The 26,240-nt window shown below is 40.7% G+C and overlaps 2 protein-coding genes across 2 annotated transcripts in view; one reads left to right on the top strand and one right to left on the bottom strand.

The window, feature by feature from the left end:
* The first annotated feature begins 507 nt into the window (after positions 1-507).
* LOC133619259 (uncharacterized) lies at positions 508-15,265 on the top strand. The gene is made up of 2 exons (XM_061980202.2): positions 508-929; positions 14,090-15,265. The coding sequence occupies exons 1-2, from the start codon at positions 749-751 to the stop codon at positions 15,016-15,018; spliced, it is 1,110 nt and encodes a 369-aa protein (XP_061836186.1). The 5' UTR covers positions 508-748; the 3' UTR covers positions 15,019-15,265.
* Positions 15,266-21,300: 6,035 nt separating this feature from the next.
* LOC133619258 (uncharacterized) overlaps positions 21,301-26,240 on the bottom strand; it is an 18,898-nt gene continuing 13,958 nt past the window's right edge. Inside the window, exon 2 of the mRNA XM_072915439.1 lies at positions 21,301-23,860. Coding sequence (XP_072771540.1) covers positions 22,812-23,860 — 1,049 coding nt within the window. The 3' untranslated portion in view covers positions 21,301-22,811. The remainder of the gene's footprint in view (positions 23,861-26,240) is intronic.

Below are 26,240 nucleotides of genomic sequence, written 5' to 3'. Positions count from 1 at the left end.
ATGGAATTGTTTGAATCGGTTGAAAAATGTGGAAATGGTGGAAGTTTGAAAAATTGGCCAATTTATTTTGAATGGGAAAAATGTCCCGGAAAACATGGAATTCTGGGAAATCTGGGAATTTTTGGAATTTGTCAAAAGAAAGCCCGTGATTCCCGAATAGGCTTAACAGTTTGAAGTTGGAACGGTTTAAATTGGGTGAAAAATGTGGAAGATAGAGCGCGCCAAAAATCTGAAGAAGAAGAAGAAGAAGAAGAAGAAGAAGAAGATGATGATTGGTTATTTAATTGATGTATATATCGTTTGAACTTTCTGTGAATGAGGGATGATTAGAAGGTCAATGAATGTGTGACTCCGTTCCCAGAGCAGAAGGTGGCGCTAATGCTTTACAACATCAATGAATGTGACAGAAGGTGGCGCTAATGCGTCATTAAGCCGCCGCCAACCGCCGTGAACCACAAAAAAGAAGTACGTCATCCACGCGCATGCGCGCATTGGTCTGTCCTTTGGCACCACTCGCGTAGCGACGAGCCACATAGCAGTGCGCTCTTCAAGTCCGCTTTCATTTCTGCATTTCGACTTTGGTTTCTATTTGGCTACCGCATGAAACTACACTTTATTCATTATCCGCCTCAAGGATAAACTCCACTTGACGCAGTGAACGTTGAAGCTTATCAGGCTAGCTTAGCTCGCTAGTTAGCTTAGCTTGCTAGCTGCTAACAAAGACGCGGCACAACGTCAAGCGGAGACAATGTGTCAAGTACAAATGCTCAGGGCGATGGTCAATCGGCGACTAAATGCCGCCGTCGAAGAAATATTTGTAATGTTTGAAAAAACGATAGCAGAATACGAGCAGGAACTTTCTCGAACAAAAGAGGAGAACGTGCGACAACGTCGGCTCCTGGACGCAGTTTTCAAGAAGCACAGAACAGGTTTGTTGACTTCTCACTCCAGCATCTTTACTAACTTTACATTGTATCATTAACGTCAAAAAAAACACTTGGAATAACTTTACTGGGTGGAGGAGCATTGTCAAGAAGTGAAAGTTTTGACATGGAAACCTAACTTATAGTTTATTTGTAGGAATGTGTGTAAAATGTCGAAGATGAATGGAGTTACATGAAACTAGGGATGTCCCGATCCGATATTTGGATCGGATCGGCTGCCGATATTTGCCAAAAATTGCGTATCGGCAAGGCAGGGGAAAATGCCGATCCAGATCCAGTTAAAAAAAACAACTCCGGTCCGTGTTTTCCAACGCACCGATTTAAATAATACATTCCACTTTTCTGCTGCTCCGTAATTTCCGTTCCGCATTTTCCAGCACACCTTCAACACATCCACAGGTCTGTGGATTCTCACGCAGTTGCTTTTAGCTGCTGGCATTACACGACAGGCTCTTCTCACTCTTTCCTGTGTCTCCCTCTCACAGACAGCGAGCGCACCTTCTTACACACGTCACATACTGTCACGACATACGTCACCTACTGTCACGTCATACGTCACATACGTATACGTCCTCCCCGAGCAGAGAGGTAGCAGCATGGCTAACGTTAGCTGTGATGCTAGCGCAGCCGTGCGAGCAACGCTCCCTCTAAGGTGCTCGCCTGTGCAATTGCGCACTGTTTAAGCGTCCTCTGCGCATAGCAAATCTATGCCACGCACAAAATCTAATAAAAAAATAAGCGCATAACAATTTTCGACACACGGACACGACAGAGAAAACAGTTTTCGTCATCATTGTTCAAATATTGTGACGTCTGTCGAGACGCTTATCTCCATTCGGTGCCACACGCCCACACCATCAAAATGCTGAGGCAAAAATGTCCACATCAACACCGTATGAAAAAATTAGTGATTTTTTTAGTTGTGATTTCCTTCTCTGCATGAAAGTTTAAAAGTAGCATATATTAATGCAGTATGAAGAAGAATGTTTTAATGTAGACATGCAAGTCTTGAAAGAAAAGTTTGAAAATCAAGACTACATTTCCTGCAAATGGGTGCAATTCTACCCTATATTTTAACTTTAGATTTATTCTCATATCAAACTCTTTTGGCTGTCTTTTTGACACTTACCCTCCACACCCTGGATTATAAATAATGTAAATAATTCAATGTGATTATCTTGTGTGATGACTGTATTATGATGATAGTATATATCTGATAGTATATATGTGTATCATGAATTAATTTAAGTGGACCCCGACTTAAACAAGTTGAAAAACTTATTCGGGTGTTACTATTTAGTGGTCAATTGTACGGAATATGTACTTCACTGTGCAACCTACTACTAAAAGTCTCAATCAATCAATCAAAACACATAGAATCATCATACTGCTGTGATTATATGCATCAAGTGTTCATTCAAGGCTAAGGCAGAATATCGAGATATATATTGTGTATCGCAATATGGCCTTAAAATATCGCAATATTAAAAAAAGGCCATATCGCCCAGCCCTAGTTCAATGATGCCATTTCTGTTTGTCATGTATAATTTTGTCTATTTTATGTTTATCCTTGAATAAACAGGTCAGTTTCTTGTTACCAACCATTGTGTATTATTCCAACTCCCCTAATTCAGCTGGCTAGTTGTTATCAAGAGTACTAAAACCCTTTTCAACATGATTCTGACAACTAAGTAGGCTAAATAACTTTCAACTTTAATACATGCTCGGATAGGCCAGTATCGGTATCGGTCAGTATCGGTATCGGATCGGAAATGCAAAAACAATATCGGTATCGGATCGGAAGTGCAAAAACCTGGATCGGGACATCCCTAATTTATATAGCGCTTTCCTAAGTACCCAAAGTCGCTTTACATGTAGAACCCATCATTCATTCACACCTGGTGGTGGTAAGCTACTTTCATAGCCACAGCTGCCCTGGGGTAGACTGACGGAAGCGTGGCTTTAATTTGCGCCAACGGCCCCTCCGACCACCACCTATCATTCATCATTCAATTCACCGGTGTGAGTGGCACCGGGGACAAAGGGTGAAGTGTCCCGCCCAAGGACACAACGGCAGCGATTTTTTTTTGGATGGTAAGAGGCGGGGAGCGAACCTGCAACCCTCAGGTTTCTGGCACGGTTGCTCTACCCACTACGCCATGCCGCTCCATGGTCTGTTTGATCATGAAACTCGTTCAAAACCGCTGTGATGGCCCAAAAAGCAGGTTATGGCGTCCCTCAGGGATCAGTCCTGGCTCCCCTCTTATTTAATTTAACATCTACACATTTGGCAATTATGCATCGTGCAAAAAACTGGCAGGAGTTAGAGCGGTCTCTTACCCAGGTCATGGCGACCTTATCCACTTTTATCCAGAAATGGAAGTTGAAGCTCGGTGTAACCAAAACGATGACGGCAGTCTTCCACCTTTACAACAGGGAGGCACAACATGAGCTTAACTTCTCTGTTGATGGACGTCCTCGAACCTTGTCTGCCAAATCAACATATCTCGGCATTAAGTTGGACAGAACACTCGCGTTTCGCTGACACCTGGAGTCACTGCGCAAAAAGCTAACAACGAGCGTTGGGCTTTTGAGACGACTAGCTGGATCTAGCTGGGGTGCTGGTGGTGGTACACTTCATACAGCCACCATGCCGCTGAATACTGCACACCTGCTTGGTGTCGTATATTTTCTCCAATCCTTTTAGTGACTTTTTCTTTATTAAAAATGACGAGCAGCAGATCCAGCATCCAGGATGAAAAACAACACTGCAAAAAGATAGGTGTTCCAAGCAAGTGGCATCATGTTAAAAAATATTTGAGGTTGTAATTGCTGTCAACGATGCATCGACAATGAATTGGGCAAAGGCTGTGAATACTCATGTACATGGGATTTTATAGAGTATTAATTTTATACATTTGTAATTAAAACTTATATACTTCTGCACTTTTCACGTTGTCATCATGGGGTATTGTGTGTGGAATTTTGTGGACAAAAATGTATGTATTCCATTTTGAAGTAAGGGCGTAACTTAACAAAATGTGTAAAAAGTGAAGCGCTGTCAATTCTTTCCGGATACATTGTAAAAAATATTGAAATTACTGGAGCCTATCCCAGCTGCATTTGGGCGAAAGGCAGGATACGCCCTGGACAAGTCTTCACCTCTTTGCAGTTTTCTATTCTATATCATGATAATACCTTTACTGCACTACTGCTTTGAAACCTTGTAAACAATAGACTTGAGTCAGCTATACAGTTAGCTGACTGCTACATCATCGATCGCGAGGTCTGCCAACGTAATAATGGATTATATTACTAACTGGTCCATTGCCAAACACAGTAGGTATTGATCCAATTAAAAGTAGTTTTTAGGAGGATTTTTCTTTATTTTGCCAAAAAGACGTGACGCCATTGTCTTACATTAGAAGGCTAAGCTAGCTACACAACAAATTGAGCTAACATTGCGAACGTATCATTTACATATTTCTAATCTAATGTTATTACTTAGTGTTTCATTGTCTCCTTCATTGCCATAAATAGTAGTCACCGACTACGCCATTAAAAGTAGTTTTTCGGAAAATCAATCATTTTGGTTGAAGCAAGATTATTCTTTGCACACGCTCAAAGAGTCTTCCTCACAGGTGAGGGCACATTGCCACCAATCATAAATGTTAAAAGTAAGGCACTTTTGACTTCAGATGAGGCTGAACGTATGTGTAGTGACTTGTGATGGTTAAAGCAACCGACAACAGAGCATTTTCCTTCCCTGGTTTTAATCGTGAACCGGATGTTATACGTATATAATGTTGTTGTGGAAGTCGCCTCCCAGCAGCTCCACTGCAGACACGGCACACGAGCCCAACGTGCAGGTTCAACAAGGTTTTAATGCAAATATTTTCTTTCCAACAACAGTTTTCTCTCTTAGAACGTGACTTTTCAGCCACCTCCGTATCCTCCATCCTCCTCTGCTCCCGGCCGCTTACTGTTAAAGACAACAGATGATTAGATTAACACGTACCAACTGTGAAATCTAATCACCTGCCAGCTGTGTCTCGCCGTCAGCACATGGTGCTTGTCCTCAGTAACCATGGACAGCGGCGGTGACTTTTCCTCCTGCAAGCAGCGCTGACTACACCTCCCCCCACAGTTGTATAATATGCATACTTCACTTTTGATTTTTTTTTTTTTTTTTTAAGCTAAAACATCGGTACTGACCGTGATGAAAAAAGGAATGCCTCATGGCCTTTGGCTGACTGTGGATTTATGATAAGACCATGCAACAGGAGCTTGTAGTAATGTCATGTTCTGAGCATTCTAAGCGGTAAAAACTGGGACCTCCTGTCACCCAAAAGCACCCGATGCTGTGTAGTTTCTGCGCTTATGTCGACCCTCTCTCTTCATGCTGCTAACAGTGGTCAAAAATGATGTCGCTCTCTAAACCAAAGCAAAATAAACTATACCCAAACGAACTTTATCCTACATGTCCCTTTTTAAAGTGAAGTTAAAGTACCAACGATTGTCTCACACACACTAGGTGTGGTGAAATGTGTCCTCTGCATTTGACCCATCCCCTGGTTCACCCCCTGGGAGGTGACGGGCAGCAGCGATTGTGTGCTCTACTTCAACAATTCTAAAAAAATTCCCGGATTTCCCGTAATGCCTTTTTTTCCCCCCGATTTAACCTCCAATTCCAACCCTTGATGCTGAGTGCCAAGCAGCGAGGTAATGCATCCCATTTTTATAGTCTTTGATATGACTCAGCCGGGGTTTGAACTCACAACTAGAGATGTCCGATAATGACTTTTTTGCCGACATCCGATATTCCGATATTGTCCAACTTTTAATTACCGATTCCGATATCAACCGATACCGATATATACAGTCGTGGAATTAACACATTATTGTGCCTAATTTTGTTGTGATGCCCCGCTGGATGCATTAAACAATGTAACAAGGTTTTCCAAAATAAATCAACTCAAGTTATGGCAAAAAATGCCAACATGGCACTGCTATATTTATTATTGAAGTCACAAAGTGCATTATTTTTTTTAACATGCCTCAAAACAGCAGCTTGGAATTTAGTACATGCTCTCCCTGAGAGAGCATGAGGAGGTTGATTTGGGGGGGGGTAGCGGGGAGTGTATATTGTAGCGTCCCGGAAGATAATATCGGCAGTCCGATATTATCGGACATCTCTATTCACAACCTACTGATCTCAGGGCTGACACTCTAACCACTAGGCCACTGAGTAGGTTTCCTTGTTTTCTTTTTTCTTCTTTGAGTCGTTCTGTTCTTTCTTTTTTCTGTTTCTCCAACGTTTGATTTCTTCAGATTTGCACAATATTTCATATATTACTTAAAACTAGATGAGGCAATTCCTGAAGGAATTGAGTGTGAATGCTCCAATGCTGAAGTTGAAGTGAAATGCTGACAGAATGTAGTATGAATGTAAGAATAGTTGAAATGGTTTGAATGTTGAAAAATGTGGAGATTGTGTACGTTCGAAAAATGGACAATTCATTTTGAATGGGGAAAATGAAATCCGGGATTTTTTTTTATAATTGTTGAAGTAGAGCACACAATTCTCAAACAGGCTGAATCTTTCGAAGTATGAAATGTTTGAATCAGAAGAAAAATGTGGAAATTGTGGAACTTCAAAGAATGTCCAATTGATTTAAATGGCAATTTCCAAACATTTGGGGAATTTAGGAAAAAGTGAGAATTTTTTTGAAAATGGTAAAAAAAAACAAAAAACTTGAATGGTGTGAATGAGTTGAAATGGTTGGTGTCGACATTTTGAAGTAGTAACATGTTGAATTGAGAAATGGTGTCACGGAATACCTGGAATTTCGGGAAAACTGGGAATTTTTCCAGTTCAAAAAAAAGTTTTTTGTCCTAATTAAGAGGAATGTTTTGACGGTGGAAAGGTTGAAGTGGGTTGAAAAATGTGGGAATTGTGTACGTTTGAAAAATGGACAATTCATTTTGAATGGAGAAAATGGAGGGGAAAAAGGCTTTATGGGAAATCCGGGATTTTTTTTTAGAATTGTTGAAGTAGAGCACACAACAGGCTGAATATTTTGATATTTGAATCAGAAGAAAAATGTGGAAATTGTGGAACTTCAAAGAATGTCCCATTGATTTAAATGGGAATTTCCAAACATTTCGGGAATTTCCGAAAAAGCGGGAATTTTTTTGAAAATGGTAAAAACACAAACTTGAATGAGTTGAAATAGTAGGGCAGCACGGTGGAAGAGGGGTTAGTGCATCTGCCTCACAATACGAAGGTCCTGAGTAGTCTTGGGTTCAATTCCGGGCTCAGGATCTTTCTGTGTGGAGTTTGCATGTTCTCCCCGTGAGTGCGTGGGTTCCCTCCGGGTACTCCGGCTTCCTCCCACCTCCAAAGACATGCACCTGGGGATAGGTTGATTGGCAACACTAAATGGTCCCTAGTGTGTGAATGTGAGTGTGAATGTTGTCTGTCTATCTGTGTTGGCCCTGCGATGAGTTGGCGACTTGTCCAGGGTGTACCCCGCCTTCCGCCCGATTGTAGCTGAGATAGGCTCCAGCGCCCCCCGCGACCCCAAAAGGGAATAAGCGGTAGAAAATGGATGGATAGATGGAGTTGAAATAGTTGGTGTCGACATTTTTCAATTCGGTTGAGAAATTTTTAAGTAGTAACATGTTGAATTGAGAAACAGTGTCACAGAATTCCTGGGATTTTGGGAAAACTGGGAATTTTTCCAGTTCAAAAAAAGTTTTTGTCCCAATTAAGAGGAATGTTTTGACGGTGGAAAGGTTGAAGTGGGTTGAAAAATGTGGGAATTGTGTACGTTTGAAAAATGGACAATTCATTTTGAATAGGGAAAATGGAAAAAAAAAAAGGCATTATGGGAAATCTGGGATTTTTTTTAGAATTGTTGAAGTAGAGCACACAACGGGCTGAATATTTTGATATTTGAATTAGAAGAAAAATGTGGAAACTGTGGAACTTCAAAGAATGTCCCATTGATTTAAATGGGAATTTCCAAACATTTTGGGAATTTCCGAAAAAGCGGGAATTTTTTTGAAAATGGTAAAAAAAAAACTTGAATGAGTTGAAATAGTTGGTGTCGACATTTTTCAATTCGGTTGACAAATGTTTAAGTAATAACATGTTGAATTGAGAAACGGTGTCACAGAATTCCTGGAATTTTGGGAAAACTGGGAATTTTTCCAGTTCAAAAAAATGTTTTTGTCCTAATTAAGAGGAATGTTTTGACGGTGGAAAGGTTGAAGTGGGTGGAAAAATGTGGGAATTGTGTATGTTTGAAAAATGGACAATTCATTTTGAATGGGGGAAATGGGAAAAAAAAAAGGCATTATGGGAAATCCGGGTTTTTTTTTTTAGAATTGTTGAAGTAGAGCACACAACAGGCTGAATATTTTGATGTTTGAATCAGAAGAAAAATGTGGAAATTGTGGAACTTCAAAGAATGTCCCATTGATTTAAATGGGAATTTCCAAACATTTAGGGAATTTCCGAAAAAGCGGGAATTTTTTTGAAAATGGTAAAAAAAAAAACTTGAATGAGTTGAAGTAGTTGGTGTCGACATTTTTAAAATCAATCGAGAAATTTTGAAGTAGTAACATGTTGAATTGAGAAATGGTGTCACGGAATACCTGGAATTTCGGGAAAACTGGGAATTTTTCCAGTTCAAAAAAAAGTATTTTGTCCTAATTAAGAGGAATGTTTTGACGGTGGAAAGGTTGAAGTGGGTTGAACAATGTGGGAATTGTGTACGTTTGAAAAATGGACAATTCATTTTGAATGGAGGAAATGGGGGGGGGAAAAGGCATTATGGGAAATCCGGGATTTTTTTTTAGAATTGTTGAAGTAGAGCACACAACAGGCTGAATATTTTGATGTTTGAATCAGAAGAAAAATGTGGAAATTGTGGAACTTCAAAGAATGTCCCATTGATTTAAATGGGAATTTCCAAACATTTTGGGCATTTCCGAAAAAGCGGGAATTCTTTTGAAAATGGTAAAAAAAAAAAAAATTCAATGAGTTGAAATAGTTGGTGTCAACATTTTTCAAATCGGTTGAGAAATTTTTAAGTAGTAACATGTTGAATTGAAAAACGGTGTCACAGAATTCCTGGAATTTTGGGAAAACTGGGAATTTTTCCAGTTTAAAAAAAAAGTTTTTTGTCCTAATTAAGAGGAATGTTTTGACGGTGGAAAGGTTGAAGTGGGTTGAAAAATGTGGGAATTGTGTACGTTTGAAAAATGGACAATTCATTTTGAATGGGGAAAGTGGAAAAAAAAAAGGCATTATGGGAAATCCGGGATTTTTTTTTAGAATTGTTGAAGTAGAGCACACAACAGGCTGAATATTTTGATGTTTGAATCAGAAGAAAAATGTGGAAATTGTGGAACTTCAAAGAATGTCCCATTGATTTAAATGGGAATTTCCAAACATTTAGGGAATTTCCGAAAAAGCGGGAATTTTTTTGAAAATGGTAAAAAAAAAAACTTGAATGAGTTGAAATAGTTGCTGTCGACATTTTTCAAATCGGTTGAGAAATGTTTAAGTAGTAACATGTTGAATTGAAAAACGGTGTCACAGAATTCCTGGAATTTTGGGAAAACTGGGAATTTTTCCAGTTCAAAAAAAAGTTTTTTGTCCTAATTAAGAGGAATGTTTTGACGGTGGAAAGGTTGAAGTGGGTTGAAAAATGTGGGAATTGTGTATGTTTGAAAAATGGACAATTCATTTTTAATGGAGAAAATGGGGGGGAAAAAAGGCTTTATGGGAAATCCGGGATTTTTTTTTAGAATTGTTGAAGTAGAGCACACAACAGGCTGAATATTTTGATATTTGAATCAGAAGAAAAATGTGGAAATTGTGGAACTTCAAAGAATGTCCCATTGATTTAAATGGGAATTTCCAAACATTTCGGGAATTTCCGAAAAAGCGGGAATTTTTTTGAAAATGGTATAAAAAAAAAACTTGAATGAGTTGAAATAGTTGGTGTCGACATTTTTCAAATCGGTTGAGAAATGTTTAAGTAATAACATGTTGAATTGAGAAACGGTGTCACAGAATTCCTGGAATTTTGGGAAAACTGGGAATTTTTCCAGTTCAAAAAAAGTTTTTTGTCCTAATTAAGAGGAATGTTTTGACGGTGGAAAGGTTGAAGTGGGTTGAAAAATGTGGGAATTGCGTACGTTTGGCTTCACGGTGGCAGAGGGGTTAGTGCATCTGCCTCACAATACGAAGGTCCTGAGTAGTCTTGGGTTCAATCCCGGGCTCGGGATCTTTCTGTGTGGAGTTTGCATGTTCTCCCCGTGACTGCGTGGGTTCCCTCCGGGTACTCCGGCTTCCTCCCACCTCCAAAGACATGCACCTGGGGATAAGTTGATTGGCAACACTAAATTGGCCCTAGTGTGTGGATGTGAGTGTGAATGTTGTCTGTCTATCTGTGTTGGCCCTGCGATGAGGTGGCGACTTGTCCAGGGTGTACCCCGCCTTCCGCCCGATTGTAGCTGAGATAGGCTCCAGCGCCCCCCGCGACCCCAAAGGGAATAAGCGGTAGAAAATGGATGGATGGATGGATGAAAAAGGGACAATTCATTTTGAATGGGGAAAATGGGAAAAAAAAGGCATTATGGGAAATCCGGGATATTTTTTTAGAAATGTTGAAGTAGAACACACAACAGACTGAATATTTTGATGTTTGAATCAGAAGAAAAATGTGGAAATTGTGGAACTTCAAAGAATGTCCCATTGATTTAAATGGGGATTTCCAAACTTTTAGTGAATTTCCGAAAAAGCGGGAATTTTTTTGAAAATGGTAAAAAAAAAAACTTGAATGAGTTGAAATAGTTGGTGTCGACATTTTTCAATTCGGTTGAGAAATGTTTAAGTAGTAACATGTTGAATTGAGAAACGGTGTCACAGAATTCCTGGGATTTTGGGAAAACTGGGAATTTTTCCAGTTCAAAAAAAAGTTTTTTGTCCTAATTAAGAGGAATGTTTTGATGGTGGAAAGGTTGAAGTGGGTTGAAAAATGTGGGAATTGTGTACGTTTGAAAAATGGACAATTCATTTTGAATGGGGAAAATGGAAAAAAAAAAAAAAAGGCATTATGGGAAATCCGGGATTTTTTTTTTTAGAATTGTTGAAGTAGAGCACACAACAGGCTGAATATTTTGATGTTTGAATCAGAAGAAAAATGTGGAAATTGTGGAACTTCAAAGAATGTCCCATTGATTTAAATGGGAATTTCCAAACATTTTGGGAATTTCCGAAAAAGCGGGATTTTTTTGGAAAATGGTAAAAAAAAAAACTTGAATGAGTTGAAATAGTTGGTGTCGACATTTTTCAATTCGGTTGAGAAATGTTTAAGTAGTAACATGTTGAATTGAGAAACGGTGTCACAGAATTCCTGGAATTTTGGGAAAACTGTGAATTTTTTCAGTTCAAAAAAATGTTTTTGTCCTAATAAAGAGGAATGTTTTGACGGTGGAAAGGTTGAAAAATGTGGGAATTGTGTACATTTGAAAAATGGACAATTCATTTTGAATGGGGAAAATGGAAATAAAAAAGCCATTATGGGAAATCCAGGATATTTTTTTTAGAAATGTTGAAGTAGAGCACACAACAGACTGAATATTTTGATGTTTGAATCAGAAGAAAAATGTGAAAATTGTGGAACTTCAAAGAATGATTTAAATGGGAATTTCCAAACATTTTGGGGATTTCCAAAAAAGCAGGAATTTTTTTGAAAATGGTAAAAAACAACTTGAAATAGTTGGTGTCGACATTTTTCAAATTGGTTGAGAAATTTTGAAGTAATAACATGTTGAATGGTGCTACGGAATTTCGGGAAAACTGGGAATTTTCCCAGTTCGAAAAAATGTTTGTTGTCTTAATTAAGAGGAATGTTTTGAAGTGGGTTGAAAGATTTGGGAGAAGTAGTCACCAGAAGAAAAGGTGGAAATAGGGCTTTGGAAAACTAGGAATTCTGGAAAATCCTGGAATTTTTTTTTTTAACTTGGAAAATAATAGTTTGAATTTGTGAAGGTGGAATGGTTTGAATCGGTTGAAAAATGTGGAAATGGTGAAAGTTAAAAAAATGGCCAATTCATTTTAAATTGTAAAAATGTCCCGGAAAACCGGGAATTCTGGAAAATCTGGGAATTTTTGGAATGTGCCCGCGATTACCAAATAGTCTGAACAGTTTGAAGTTGAAACGGTTTGAATCGGATGAAAAATGTGGAAGGTAGAGCGCGCCAAAATCTGGAGAAGAAGAAGAAGAAAAAGAAATAGATGCATTTTGGTGTAGAAAAGCATATGTGTGAATGTTTTGGAGCATTCACACATACGTTTTTTTGTCCTGGTCTGCTTTGTCCTTCGGGTGTACGAGCAGCGGTCTTGTTTGTATGTAAAGGGATGGTGCTGGCTTTATTTTGTTTTTTCATGACTTGCTGTATTGCTTCTGTTATTGCTGGATGTACGATGTGGTTATGAAATCTTGACCGTTAATGTGGCGACTGATAATATGATCCTCCCAAATATATTCTCAGAACATTTACCAGTGCAGGACAATGTCTCATGCATACCTGCCAACTACGGTTTTCCCGTAATTAGTACGGTTTTCATCAACCTATTCCGGGTTACGGTTGCAGTGATAAAAAATACGTTTTTTCATTAATTAAAAAATTTTTTTTTTTTAAAGTTTTATTCACGAAATCGCGTAACAACAATGACAATCGACACTGCTTCCCGTAACTTCCTATCGAGCCATTCCGAATGCCATGCGCGAGGCTATTTATAGCACCGCTGCCAAGCACGAGGCACCAGTTGCCATTGTTTCCAAACGAGCGAACGATCATTGAATCAGCCGGAGAAAAATCGCATACGAGTCTTAAACCGAAAAGAAAACTGCAGTCATTCCGTGAAGAATATTCAAAAGCCTATCCGGGAATAATTATCCGTTCCAAAAAGGGTGAAAACTACGCGAATTGCACCTTGTGCAGACAAGATTTTTCGATCGGACACGGAGGAATTAGCGATGTAAAAGACCACGTTGGGACAAAAAAACACAAGTCTAATGCCGTTGCTAGCGATACAAGTGGAAAACTTTCAACGTTTTTCGTCGCCCAAACAGATTCTTTGGATGTGATAAATGCCGAAGTTTTATTTACGGAGGCAATAATTGAGCAAACAAAAAGGTAATGACACCAATGTTATCTATTGGAATTGTTTAGTACTGTTATACTGTTAAAAGTGTTTATACTATTTATGCTTTCAAGTCCAAGTTGAAGAAATCTTGTTAAATGTTGACAGCATAACTACCAAAATACAGAAGTATGTCCTTAATATTTTTGCAGTGCTATATCTGTTGAAAAGTTAAAATGATTACATTAGAGATGTGATGTGCCACTTTTCAAGTGTCTGATGGCTTAAATTAATTTTCATTAATTTTTCATATTTTGAATTCTTTTGAAAGGCTTACAAAAAAACTACATTTGAATTGTAATTCCATGCTATTGACAGGACTATTAATTTTAATGAAGTTAGCTTACCATGTTTACAGTATGATAATTGTGATAGAAATGTGAATTTTAGGCACAGAATATTTTTTACAATTGAACAAGGCAGTAGATTATACAAGCTTGGACAGAAAGTTAATGAACGTTTTTTTAATGGAATTGTTTAGTACTGTTTTACCATTTGTTTACTGTAAAAAGTGTTTATACTGTTTATACTTTCAATTAACAAATTGAAGTCTTGTGAAAGGTTGACAGGATAACTGGCATTAACTGTCAAAATAATTTCAAACTATTGAAGTTAGCTTACAGAATAAACATGTCAATCAACCCATATGATTTTTGCTGTAATATGTTTGTTTTGAAAAGTCACTGTGACTGATAGAAAAGTGATGGTTTTAGCAACATTTTAACCTGTCTGAATGCTAATAATCATTTTGCGTTGGGGGGCAAAGGAACCCCCCACCAGGACTTTGTCCTGGACCTACCGGGGCCTGCGGCCCCTGGACCCTGGCTACTAGGTTTTTCTGATTTCAAAAGTTGGCAGGTATGCTCATGTGACTGAGGTGGACTTTTCATGTGTTTGTCCTTTTGTTGTCCTGCAGACGTCTTTGAAGAGCATCTTCTCCCTGAGCAGCAGGAGGAGCCACGGCCCCCCCACATTAAAAAGGAAGAGGAGGAACACAGCATCGGTCAGGAGGGAGCGCATCTCTCAGCACTGGAGGAGGTTGATGTCACCGAGGTGCCATTAACTGGTGTCATTGTGAAGGTTGAAGATGATGAGGTCACAGGTGAAAGTGAGCAGGAGAGAGAGGCGGAGCATCCGAGCAGCAGCTTAACTCAACACATGACAAGAGAAGCTGACGGAGACCACTGTGGAGGATCACAAGCAGACAAGCTCTTAGCTCCACTATCAGACATTGATGACACGACGTCACTCTCTCCTGACAGCGACGATGAAGACTATGACGCTTACAAGACATGTCACACTGTCAACACACACTTGAAATGCACTTTCTGTGACAAAACCTTTAATCACCGTGGCAATCTGAAAGTACACATGAGAACGCACACGGGGGAAAAACCGTTCATGTGCTCAGTTTGCACTAAAATATTCTCTCGGAAATCAAGTTTGAAAATACACATGAGAATACACACCGGGGAAAAACCTTTCAAATGTTTGATCTGCGGTAAAGGTTTCGTGCGAAAATGGGACGTGAAAGTCCACATGAGAACACACACCGGGGACAAACCTTTCATGTGTTCAGTCTGCGGTAAAGGTTTTAAACACAATGTCGATCTGAAGGTACACATGAGAACGCACACTGGAGAAACACCATTCATGTGCTCAGTTTGTAGCAAAACATTCACCCAGAAAGCAAATTTGATAAAACACACAAGAAAGCACACCGGGGAACTACCTTTTCTATGTTCAGTGTGTGGTAAAGGTTTTACACACAACGGTGAGTTGAAACGACACATGGGGAAACACACAGCCGTGTGTGCCATGACAGATTCTCTTCTGAGTGTTTAAGAAACACACGTGTGCTGGTGAGAACAGCAGCAGCAAATGAAGCTGGGACTTTCTAACACCATCACCTCCATACAACATGTGTGACATCATTGTTGTGTGTGTAACACAATCTTGTTTATATGCTTTTACCATTCATAGATAGATTTGTTAGATTGGTACTTTTATCTCAGTCATGTACATGCATTAATATACAAACCCCGTTTCCATATGAGTTGGGAAATTGTGTTAGATGTAAATATAAACGGAATACAATTTGCAAATCCTTTCCAACCCATATTCAGTTGAATGCACTACAAAGACAAGATATTTGATGTTCAAACTCATAAACTTTATTTTTTTAATGCAAATAATTAACTTAGAATTTCATGGCTGCAACACGTGCCAAAGTAGTTGGGAAAGGGCATGTTCACCACTGTGTTACATGGCCTTTCCTTTTAACAACACTCAGTAAACTGAGGAAACTAATTGTTAAAGCTTTGAAAGAGGAATTCTTTCCCATTCTCGTTTTATGTAGAGCTTCGGTCGTTCAACAGTCCGGGGTCTCCGCTGTCGTATTTTACGCTTCATAATGCGCCACACATTTTCGATGGGAGACAGGTCTGGACTGCAGGCGGGCCAGGAAAGTACCCGCACTCTTTTTTTTTACAAAGCCACGCTGTTGTAACACGTGCTGAATTTGGCTTGGCATTGTCTTGCTGAAATAAGCAGGGGCGTCCATGAAAAAGACGGCGCTTAGATGGCAGCATATGTTGTTCCAAAACCTGTATGTACCTTTCAGCATTAATGGTGCCTTCACAGATGTGTAAGTTACCCATGCCTTGGGCACTAATACACCCCCATAACATCACAGATGCTGGCTTTTGAACTTTGCGTCGATAACAGTCTGGATGGTTCGCTTCCCTTTTGGTCTGGATGACACGATGTCGAATATTTCCAAAAACAATTTGAAATGTGGACTCGTCAGACCACAGAACACTTTTCCACTTTGCATGAGTCCATCTTTGATGATCTCAGGCCCAGAGAAGCCGGCGGCGTTTCTGGATGTTGTTGATGAATGGCTTTCGCTTTGCATAGTAGAGCTTTATCTTGCACTTACAGATGTAGCGGCCAAATGTATTTAGTGACAGTGGTTTTCTGAAGTGTTCCTGAGCCCATGTGGTGATATCCTTTAGAGATTGATGTCGGTTTTTGATACAGTGCCGTCTGAGGGATCGAAGGTCACGGTCATTCAATGCTGGTTTCCGGCCATGCCGCTTACGTGGAGTGATTTCTCCAGATTCTCTGATGATATTATGGACCGTAGATGTTGAAATCCCTAAATTTCTTGCAATTGCACTTTGAGAAACGTTGTTCTTAAACTGTTTGACTATTTGCTCACGCAGTTGTGGACAAAGGGGTGTACCTCGCCCCATCCTTTCTTGTGAAAGACTGAGCATTTTTTGGGAAGCTGTTTTTATACCCAATCATGGCACCCACCTGTTCCCAATTAGCCTGCACATCTGTGGGATGTTCCAAATAAGTGTTTGGTGAGCATTCCTCAACTTTATCAGTATTTATTGCCACCTTTCCCAACTTCTTTGCCACGTGTTGCTGGCATCAAATTCTAAAGTTAATGATTATTTGCAAAAAAAAAAAAAGTTTATCAGTTTGAACATCAAATATGTTGTCTTTGTAGCATATTCAACTGAATATGGGTTGAAAATGATTTGCAAATCATTGTATTCCGTTTATATTTACATCTTACACAATTTCCCAACTCATATGGAAACGGGGTTTGTACATACAATTGTTTTTAATCGTGTGTAATAATAATAATAATAATAATAATGGATTAGATTTAAATAGCGCTTTTCTAGGCACTCAAAGCGCTTCACAGAGTGAGAACTCATCATTCATTTTTTCCAACTCATTCATTCATCATGTGAGTGGAACCGGGTGCAAGGTTGAAGTGTCCTGCCCAAGGACACAACGGCAGCGATTTTGGATGGTAGAGGCTCCGCGAACCTGCAACCCTCAGGTTTCTGGCACGGCCGCTCTACCCACTACACCATACCACCCCAAATGTGTGTGTAAGCTCAAGTTTGTTAATCTTTTTCCTTTTTTGATCCACTTTAAAAAGCGCACTGATAAGAACAGTACATCAAACTAAATGAGCAAGTTGGAAACATATTTGTGTGCAAATAGAAAGAACAACACCTGTTGGAAATGTACGGACATAGGAGCGAATGGGACAGCTGTGTGTTGTCAGCATAACTGTGGAAATGATGTGTCTCCTGAGGAGGCAAACGAGTGAAGAGTGTCCTGACCAGATATCTAGATCCCCAGATTTATTGTTGTAAAATGTTCATTGTTCACTTTCACACGTCCATTAAAGATTTGATTCATTTTGGCTCAGGTGTGATTCACTACAATGAGGCCCCACAGCACACTGGATGCCAGTTAATTGAAATATAACAACACTGCACTGCATGTGGACTTTGATCAAAACTGCTGCACTTTATATACTTCTGCACTTTAAATGAAGCTGCTAAAATACTGTAACTTGACCACCCACTGATTTGTAACTCACCTACCCTCTAGTTGAAGTTAAAGTACCAATGATTGTCACACACACACACGAGGTGTGGTGAAATTTGTCCTCTGCATTTGACCCATCCCCTTGTTCACCCCCTGGGAGGTGAGGGGAGCAGTGGGCAGCAGCGGTGGCCATGCCCGGGAATCATTTTTGGTGATTTAACCCCCAATTCCAACCCTTGATGCTGAGTGCCAAGCAGGGAGGTAATGGGTCACATTTTTATAGTCTTTGGTATGAACTCACAACCTACCAATCTCAGGGCAGACACTCTAACCACTAGGCCACTAAGTAGGTGGCCTAGTATGTATTGCACTTGTATTTTAAAGGGGGAACATTATCACAATTTCAGAAGGGTTAAAACCATTAAAAATCAGTTCCCAGTGGCTTATTTTATTTTTCAACGTTTTTTTTCAAACTTTTACCCATCACGCAATATCCCTAAAAAAAGCTTCAAAGTGCCTGATTTTAACCACCCGTCCATTTTCCTGTGACGTCACATAGTGATGCCAACACAAACAAACATGGCAGAAAGAACAGCAAGCTATAGCGACATTAGCTCGTATTCAGACTCGGAAGCGGTGTATTGCGGCCGACTGCAGCAACACAAACACAGCCGGTGTTTCATTGTTTACATTCCCGGAAGATGACAGTCAAGCTTTACCATTGGCCTGTGGAGAACTGGGACAACAGAGACTCTTACCAGGAGGACTTTGAGTTGGAGGGGCAGACGGGGTACCGTGAGTACGAATGCAGCTGCGGCTTCCAAACATTTGATCGCTTGCCCATACGTGCGGGCCGCTATGTGCATGTCACGTACGGAACTTTGGGGAAATATATGTGCTGTATGAACTTTGGGGACTTTGGGCTGTGGGATTGAGTGTGTTGTGCAGGTGTTTGAGTTGTATTGGCGGGTTATATGGACGGGAGGGGGGAGGTGTTTGTTATGCGGGATTAATTTGTGGCATATTAAATATAAGCCTGGTTGTGTTGTGGCTAATAGAGTATGTCTTGTGTTTATTTACTGTTTTAGTCATTCCCAGCTGAATATCAGGTCCCACCCGCCTCTCACAGCATCTTCCCTATCTGTCACGTACGGAACTTTGGGGAAATATATGTGCTGTATGAACTTTGGGGACTTTGGGCTGTGGGATTGAGTGTGTTGTGCAGGTGTTTGAGTTGTATTGGCGGGTTATATGGACGGGAGGGGGGAGGTGTTTGTTATGCGGGATTAATTTGTGGCATATTAAATATAAGCCTGGTTGTGTTGTGGCTAATAGAGTATGTCTTGTGTTTATTTACTGTTTTAGTCATTCCCAGCTGAATATCAGGTCCCACCCGCCTCTCACAGCATCTTCCCTATCTGAATCGCTCCCACTGCCCTCTAGTCCTTCACTCTCACTTTCCTCATCCACGAATCTTTCATCCTCGCTCAAATTAATGGGGAAATCGTCGCTTTCTCGGTCCGAATCGCTCTCGCTGCTGGTGGCCATGATTGTAAACAATGTGCAGATGTGAGGAGCTCCACAACCTGTGACGTCACGCTACTCGTCTGCTACTTCCGGTACAGGTAAGGCTTTTTTTATCAGCGACCAAAAGTTGCGAACTTTATCGTCGATGATTTCTACTAAATCCTTTCAGCAAAAATATGGCAATATCGCGAAATGATCAAGTATGACACATAGAATGGACCTGCTATCCCCGTTTAAATAAGAAAATCGCATTTCAGTAGGCCTTTAAAGCACAATTTGAAGCAACAGCTGTTTTCCTAATGTAATCAGAGCTATCAACTGCACACACATTGTTATAAAAGCACAGTCACATGATGATTATGTAAATGTCAACAGGAAACATATTTAATAGGATCAATGTAGAGATCATATGTGATGTGCAAATGCAATGAACAACATTGTAGTGATGTGTCTTGGTTCAACACATGATTCTTACATTCTACGGTTGGGAACAGACTACAAGCTAACATTGTGTGTGATGGCTGGCTTCTTGGTGACTACATTTATTCATGTCATTGTCCTAATATTCATCTCCGTGATGCACATTGAGCACATGTGTGCCCCAAATGTTATATCTCGTCATTACAGCATCATCATGCACTGTTGCACTAACTTGCAACACAAGAAGAATAGACAACATTTTTACAGCAAGAAACACCTCCAACTCAATGTAGTAATAATACATTTTATTTGGTATAGCGCTTTTCAGAGTACTCAAAGACGCTGTACAGGTTAAAAAAATTAAATATACAACAGTTCAAAGTAATAATATAAAATACAGGAAATATAAAAGCAGTACATTGTAAAAGACATATTAATACAGGACAATTACAAGACGGGACATTACAGGACACAGAACGCTAATCACTGGTTAAAAGCAGATCTGAAGAGGTGTGTTTTGAGAAGGCTTTTGAAGGTGGGAAGGTCTGAGCAGTCACGGATGGGTTTGGGGAGAGAGTTCCAGAGGGTGGGAGCAGCGATGGAGAAGGCTCTATCACCCCAGGTCCGGAGCTTGGTTCTGAGTGGTAGGGAGAGGAGGTTGGCATCAGAGGAGCGGAGGCTGCGTGAAAGGGTATGGCGGTGAAGCAGGTTGGTGAGGTAGCAGGGGGCCTGGTTGTGGAGGGCTTTGTGGGTGAGGAGGAGGATTTTAAAGGGGAACATTATCACAATTTCAGAATTGTTAAAACCATTAAAAATCAGTTCCCAGTGGCTTATTATATTTTTCGACGTTTTTTTCAAAGTTTTACCCATCACGCAATATCCCTAAAAAAAGCTTTAAAGTGCCTGATTTTAACCATCGTTATATACACCCGTCCATTTTCCTGTGACGTCACATAGTGAAGCCAACACAAACAAACATGGCGGAAAGAACAGCAAGCTATAGCGACATTAGCTCGGATTCAGACTCGGATTTTAGCGGCTTAAGCGATTCAACAGATTACGCATGTATTGAAACGGATGGTTGTAGTGTGGAGGCAGGTAGCGAAAATGAAATTGAAGAAGAAACTGAAGCTATTGAGCCATATCGGTTTGAACTGTATGCAAGCGAAACCGACGAAAACGACACGACAGCCAGCGACACGGGAGAAAGCGAGGACGAATTCGGCGATCGCCTTCTAACCAACGATTGGTATGTGTTTGTTTGGCATTAAAGGAAACTAACAACTATGAACTAGGTTTACAGCATATGAAATACATTTGGCAACAACATACACTTTGAGAGTGCAGACAGCCCAGTTTTCATCAATAAATATATTCTGCAGACATACCCTCATGTCAGCAGGCCAGGGAAGCTAGGGTCGATATTCTTCTCTTGATCATCTTCGGGACGGTGTGAGCCAAGACATCCAGGGGGTTTAGCTCGCTCGTCTGCGGGAACAAACTGCCGCCATTGCTTGCCGTGCTAGCAAGGTTCTTTGTCCCTGAATTGCTCACACACTCCGGCAGATTCAATGGGGGTCTGGCGGCAGATTTCTTTGACTTTATCGTTGGAAATGCATCTGCTTTGAGTGTCGCAGGATATCCACACATTCTTGCCATCTCTGTCGTAACATAGCTTTCGTCGGTAAAGTGTGCGGAACAAACGTCCAATTTCTTGCCACTTTCGCATCTTTGGGCCACTGGTGCAACTTGAATCCGTCCCTGTTCGTGTTGTTACACCCTCCGATGTCTCCAAGGTACGGAAAACAGTCGAAAAAACGGAAAATAACAGAACTGATTTGACTCGGTGTTTGAGAAAATGGCGGATTGCTTCCTGATGCGACGTCACATTGTGACGTCATCGGTCCGAGAGCGAATAATAGAAAGGCGTTTATTTCGCCAAAATTCACCCATTTAGAGTTCGGAAATCTGTTAAAAAAATATATGGTCTTCTTTCTGCAACATCAAGGTATATATTGACGCTTACATAGGTCTGGTGATAATGTTCCCCTTTAAAGTGGATCCGGTGAGGAACGGAAAGCCAGTGGAGTTTCTGGAGGACTGGGGTGATGTCCTCAAGGGAGCGGGTGTGGGTGAGCAGGCGGGCGGCAGAGTTTTGAATGTATTGGAGTTTACTGAGAATTTTGCAAAATGAGCCGTAGAGGATGCTGTTACAGTAGTCAAGTCTGGAGGTGATGAAGGCATGGATCGGGGTTTCAGCGGCAGAGAAGGAGAGGGATGGACGGAAACGGGCAATATTTTTGAGGTGGAAAAAAGCAGTTCTTGTCATGTGGTTGACATGGTGTTGAAAAGAGAGGTTATTGTCCAGAATGACCCCGAGGTTGCGGATGTGAGTGGATGGGGACAGAGTGGAATTGTCGACAGGGAGGTGGAAGTTGTGAGCAGTTTTGGTGAGGGATTTGGGGCTGATGATGAGCATGTCAGATTTGTCACAGTTGAGTTTGAGGAAGTTGGAGTGCGTCCATGATTTGATTTCAGTGAGGCAGTTGGTCAGGGTGGAGCGAGTTATGGAGGAGATGGATTTTGTGGAGATGTATAGCTGGACATCATCTGCGTAGCAGTGGAATTGGAGGTGATGGCGGCAGATGATGTTACCGAGGAATTTCACCAATGTTGGTGAAATTCTTCATTTTCGCCCTCTTACTCATTATCGTTGTGTTTTCTGACTGTGCGGAGTGGGAGATCTCAGGCACATGGCTAATTGAAATATCATTTGTGCATTTAAATGGAGCTATTAACAGGGAGGGGCAGGTCACGCCAACATGTGCGTCTATTTTCTCGTTAAATGGAGGTCTTTGATTAATGTGGGCACACACTTTTAAATATATGAATATATGGTGCATTTGACATTTTCTGAAATCAAGCATACACATTTTTTGGGTAGAAAATCCACACCAGTCTTAATACATGAGGCCCCAGGCGAGCTGGAAGGTTTAGTTTCAGGCAGATCGATTCATGTTGTTGGTGTTCAAAGTCAGACATCACAGAAGAAGACTACAATTCCTCCCCAGCGAGACTCATCGGGTGTGTCTCGTCTGAAGGAGTAACCAAGCACTACAAGCATCATCTAGCTTACTATTCAGGAAAGTTTCAGATACGCAGAAGACATGGGGTCATGTAGAGATAAATTCATGCCCTCGATGAACCAAATTTGTACAAATATCTCAAATATTTGTAAAAGAAGCAGTGAACTTATCCTGAGAAGGTCCTGGGTTTAAGTGGATGTTTCCACATATGAGCAACGTATTACAACTTAAATAGCTGATTAACTATTCTCCCTTGTGTGTTTTTATGTGTTGGACTGCGTCTGTGTTATGATGGAACTTTTTGCAGCAGATTGAACAACTGAATGGTTTTTCTCCTGTGTGAGTTCTGAGGTGTTGAGTCAAATTTCTCTTAATAGAAAAGCTTTTGTCACAAATTGAACAGTTAAATGGTTTTTCGCCTGTGTGTAATCTTACATGTTCAGTCAAATGACTGTTGTTTGAAAATCTTTTGCCACAAACTGAACAATTAAACCTTTTATCATCTGTGTGTGTTCTCATGTGTTGAGTCAAATAGCTCTTAATAGAAAAGCTTTTGCCACAAACTGAACAGTTAAAGGATTTCTCTCCTGTGTGTAATCTTGTATGCTGGGTCAAGTAGCCATTTCGAGAAAATCTTTTACCACAAACTGAACAGTTAAATGGTTTTTCACCTGTGTGTGTTCCTATGTGTTGATTCAAATGTGCCTTCAGATAAAACCTTTTACCACAAACTGAACAGTTAAATGGTTTTTCACCCGTGTGGGTTCTTTTGTGCCGAGTTAAACCTTGCTTAAAAACAAAGCTTTTTCCACAAACTGAGCAAATAAATGGTTTTTCTCCTGTGTGTGTTCTCATGTGTTGAATCAAAATGCTCTTTCTAGTCAAGCTTTTGCCACAAATTGAGCAAATCGACCTTGCTTTACCTCTCTTCTTTTTAGAGCATTTAGTGTCCTGGTTGTCAGTGTGAGTCCTCATATCACCTTCACAGTCTGTATCGCTGCTCAAAGTTACTTCAACCTCGTCTTCAGCCTCACTATCTGATAGTGGAGCTAAAAGGTTGTCTACTTGTGGTTTCTCTTCATCATCTTCAGTCTTCACAGAGACAACAGTCAGTGGAAACTTGGTGTAATCAGCTTCCTCTCGTTCTAGAAGACACTCTCCCTCCTGAGTGATGCAGAGTTCCTCCTCTTCCTTTTTAATGCAGGGTGGTTGTGGAGTTTCGTGCTTCAAAGTGGAGCTCCCCCCTAACTGAGGGGAAACTTCTTCTGGATTACTGATCAGCTGCTGGATGTCTGCGGGAAAAACAAAAAAAAACTTTAGTTCAGACAGGATCCATGAGCTGTTTTTCCTTGATTTGGCGCCAAAATTTATCCTGCATTCTGTAGTGTTGAGTCAAATGTCTCTTTTAAGTAAAGCTTTCTGCAAAAACTGAGTAACTCAAACAATTTTTACCTCTCTTCTTTATAGAGCATTCAGAGTGTTTGTTGTCAATGTGAGTCCTCATATCACCTTCAAAGTCTGTATCGCTGCTCAAAGGTTCTTCAACCTCGTCTTCAGCCTCACTATCTGATAGTGGAGCTAAGAGGTTGTCTACTTGTGGTTTCTCTTTATCATCTTCAGTCTTCACAGAGAGAATACTCAGTGGAAACTTGGTGAGATCAGCTTCCTCTCGTCCTAGAAGACACTCTCCCTCCTGTTCAGTATTTTAACATAAAAGTGTTTGATTGTGAGGCCTTAAAAGCCACAAAATGCAACGGGTCCATCAGACCCACAAACGCTGGCTGAGTAACAACAATATGAACGTTGCACGAACAATTTCTCTGCCAGTTTCTGCATCCCACAGGGATTCTTCTTTTGTGTTTCTGCACCTGCGGTTCCTACACAAGGTTGCAACATTGTCTGCTCTCATTTTCTCGCACATTTGACCCTCTGATGTTCTGTGTACCTACACTCTGTCCTCCTCCTGTTTAGGCCTACTGTGTGTGTGTGTGTGTGTGTGTGTGTGTGTGTGTGTGTGTGTGTGTGTGTGTGTGTGTGTGTGTGTGTGTGTGTGTGTGTGTGTGTGTGTGTGTGTGTGTGTGTGTGTTACACAGAACATCAATTTCCACACTTCTATTAGCCCCGGGTCCAGTGGACCCGGACATCTTATATGTAATAGACATGTGTAGGGAGGGTTAAATATGTATTCTGATATATGTTCTTCACAGAAAATGAGCCAAAGTCAGCGAGTCTCAGTTTGAAAAATTAATTAATTGTATCATTTTTCTTTTAATAAAAAATTAAAACGGGTCCCACAGACCCGAACACCACACTCACAAAACAGGTGGTTCCTGTATTTAATATGAACAAACAGTAAAACCGCGTACTTCGAGGCATTGCAATCCATAAACTTTACGAAACGCTTATGGAAAGGCTAGCAGGTATTTACTGTTGTTAAATGCAGAGAAAAGCAAGCTGTGCATCAAGCAAATGTGTTATAACACCACAGTAAGGCAAAGTGCAAAAAGAAAACTAAACGGCAGCTTCAAAGTGCCATTCTGCTGGTTAGTGTGCAGCTAGGTCTTTATCTTTAGCACAATGAACAGTGGAGTGGATGTTGTGATTACCTCGCAAAGCTGTGGCTAAGTTGGGGCTGGAAGTATTTCAAATCAGTGCCCTTGTCTTGCCAGTTGGTAGCATTGCTAGCATTAGCATCCCCAGCTCCCTCATCACCAGCTTGAAAGTCTTCATTCCGTAACAACAGATAAGTCGTGCTGCCGCTACTTTATTGTCGATTTTCAAACGTTACCAATGGCCATACTTTGAAGGGGAACATTATCACAATTTCAGAATTGTTAAAACCATTAAAAATCAGTTCCCAGTGGCTTATTTTATTTTTCGAAGATTTCTTCAAAATTTTACCAATCACGCAATATCCCTGAAAAAAGCTTCAAAGTGCCTGATTTTAACCATCGTTATAAACACCCGTCCATTTTCCTGTGACGTCACATAGTGAAGCCAACACAAACAAACATGGCGGAAAGAACAGCAAGCTATAGCGACATTAGCTCGGATTCAGACTCGGATTTCAGCGGCTTAAGCGATTCAACAGATTAGGCATGTATTGAAACGGATGGTTGTAGTGTGGAGGCAGGTCGCGAAAACGAAATTGAAGAAGAAACTGAAGCTATTGAGCCGTATCGGTTTGAACCGTATGCAAGCGAAACCGACGGAAACGACACGACAGCCAGCGACACGGGAGAAAGCGAGGACGAATTTGGCGATCGCCTTCTAACCAACGATTGGTATGTGTTTGTTTGGCATTAAAGGAAACTAACAACTATGAACTAGGTTTACAGCATATGAAATACATTTGGCAACAACATGCACTTTGAGAGTGCAGACAGCCCAATTTTCATCAATTAATATATTCTGTAGACATACCCTCATGTCAGCAGGCCAGGGAAGCTAGGGTCGATATTCTTCTCTTGATCATCTTCGGGACGGTGTGAGCCAAGACATCCAGAAGGTTTAGCTCGTTCGTCTGCGGGAACAAACTGCCGCCATTGCTTGCCGTGCTACCGAGGTCCTTTGTCCCTGAATTGCTCACACATTCCGGCAGATTCAATGGGGGTCTGGCGGCAGATTTCTTTGACTTTATCGTTGGAAATGCATCTGCTTTGAGTGTCGCAG

This window comes from Nerophis lumbriciformis, linkage group LG20 (assembly GCF_033978685.3).
Source record: "Nerophis lumbriciformis linkage group LG20, RoL_Nlum_v2.1, whole genome shotgun sequence".
In the NCBI taxonomy this organism is placed as follows: domain Eukaryota; kingdom Metazoa; phylum Chordata; class Actinopteri; order Syngnathiformes; family Syngnathidae; genus Nerophis; species Nerophis lumbriciformis.
The sequence above is the reverse complement of the archived record's forward strand: the minus strand, read 5'-3'. Positions and strand labels throughout refer to the sequence as shown.

Excerpts from the sequence above, each read along its gene's own strand:
- LOC133619259 (XM_061980202.2), top strand. The coding sequence starts at position 749 with ATGTGTCAAGTACAAATGCTCAGGGCGATGGTCAATCGGCGACTAAAT. Across the intron at positions 930-14,089 it reads TTTCAAGAAGCACAGAACAG|ACGTCTTTGAAGAGCATCTT; the intron begins GTTTGTTGACTT and ends GTTGTCCTGCAG.